General features: G+C 40.1%; 1 protein-coding gene across 1 annotated transcript in view; it reads left to right on the top strand.

Moving 5' to 3' along the window:
• PAK3 (p21 (RAC1) activated kinase 3) overlaps positions 1 to 1,877 on the top strand; it is a 107,084-nt gene that overhangs the window by 34,533 nt on the left and 70,674 nt on the right. The window contains exons 5-6 of the mRNA XM_077776455.1: positions 1,126 to 1,127; positions 1,693 to 1,728. Of these exons, the coding sequence (XP_077632581.1) occupies positions 1,126 to 1,127; positions 1,693 to 1,728 (38 nt within the window). The remainder of the gene's footprint in view (positions 1 to 1,125; positions 1,128 to 1,692; positions 1,729 to 1,877) is intronic.

The raw sequence follows: 1,877 nt of genomic DNA, 5'->3' as shown, positions 1-1,877 counted from the left end.
GGCTTTGGAGTGTTTGTAAAACTCAAGTAGGTGGATTGTTCAGCGAAGCAGTAGTTGTCAGTTTGAATCAGCAATCACAATTGTTTGGTCTATTCATTGGCATGAAGAAGGCACTTAGTCATTTAGGATCAGACCTTTTGATGTGCTTGTGAAATAGGAGGTGTAGGGACTAGACCAATGTCTCTTGAAGTTCACTTTATCCTTAAATTCATTGAATTGTACCGTGATGACACAACACACTTTTCGTGGTTATCAAGTTATTTTGATCCGACCTCAAAATCAGACCTAAAAAGAGAAATCATGTCTGGGTATTTATAAGAAATCGAAATGGCTGTGTTCCTGCCAAATCTTGATTTCATTTGCTACCATGTAGACACAGCCTTTGTTTGAAGCTTTTATGTTCCAGTTTGTACTATAAGCAACTAAAAAATATATACCAAACAATATTTTGGCATTTTGGGAAAGATGATCCTGGTTAGAACAACTCCTTGTATAATATCTAAAAAAAAAAGAAGAGAACCCTATATCATCAGTGCCCCATCTGTAAAGAGCCTGTATCTCTCAGCATTGGTTTGAGTATAGAGCAGGCTTGAAATATCTTCAAGAATGGTGCAAAGACATACTTGGAAGGGGAGGAGCATCTCATTTGGTCGTAACAAATGTCAAAGCCCAAACTTAAGGCATATAGTAATTCACCTTCTCTATGGGATGATTTAAACAGAGAAGACTGCTTACCTGCTATTCTCCAGTGGAGAAAACCTAAAAGAAAACAAAAAGCCATCAAGGAGAGCTTTTTATGGTATTTAGTCTTCCAAATAGAGTGAAATATCTAAGAGATCCTAGTGACACATCAAGCAATACTTAATGTGAGGAAATCTAGAACTATCCTCCAGGTTCACTGTAGAACCATAGGTAACCGGGACCAAAAATGCATCATTCCAGTATCTGAGCTGAGTGATACTCACCAGACACTTTTTGGATGCTCTAGTGTGGAGACTGAGGAATAGGATAGGAGGAGGTGGGGGGAGGTAAAATCAAAGGAAAGAAAGGGAGTGTGGAAGCAAGGAAGGAAAAGAAGAGAGGAGGATAGGGAAGAAGGAAGTGGGGGAGAAATTGTGGGTATAGATGTATAGGTTCATACCAATCTGGAGTAGGTGATCTCGATATTCTTTCATATAGATGAGATTCACTGGAGGCCTTCCTTAAGGTCTATAAAATGATATAGTAAGGATGCAAGTGTGTGAGGTATTTTAAGGAAAATGAGGGGTGCCTGGGTGGCTCAGTCAGTTAAGCGTCTGACTCTTAGTTTCATCGTAGGTCATGATCTCACGGTTTGTAGTATTGAGCCCCATGTCAGGCTCTGCGCTGATGTGTGGAGCCTGCTTGGTATCCTCCCTCTCCCTCTCTCTCTGCCCCTCCCTTGCTCTCTCTCTCCCTGTCACTCTCAAAATAAATAAATGAAATTTATTTATTTATTCATTTATGTATTTATTTTAGAGAGAGAGAGAGAGTGAGAGTGAACAGGGAAGGGGCGGGGGGAGGGGAGAGAGAATGCAAAGCAGGCACTGTGCTGACAGCAGAGAATCTGATGTGGGGCCCAAACTCAGAACCATAAGATCATGACCTGAACAGAAGTTGGATGCTTAACCGACTGAGCTACCCAGGTGCCCCATCAAAATAAATAAGTAANAGAAAAGTGCACACGGATACATAGCAGCTCACCCTTCGGTAAGTGAAAAATTGAAAATGGTTTAGAGTGATCAGTGTTTCTGACAGTCTGACAGAATACTGTTGCACAGATTCAGTTTAGACATAGAATCTTTTAAAAAACAGTTTTTTAAAGGTATCATTTTGCTACATGAAATATACAATTATAT

This window comes from Crocuta crocuta, unplaced genomic scaffold (assembly GCF_008692635.1).
Source record: "Crocuta crocuta isolate KB4526 unplaced genomic scaffold, BGI_CrCroc_1.0 scaffold238, whole genome shotgun sequence".
Lineage (NCBI taxonomy): Eukaryota > Metazoa > Chordata > Mammalia > Carnivora > Hyaenidae > Crocuta > Crocuta crocuta.
The sequence above is the reverse complement of the archived record's forward strand: the minus strand, read 5'-3'. Positions and strand labels throughout refer to the sequence as shown.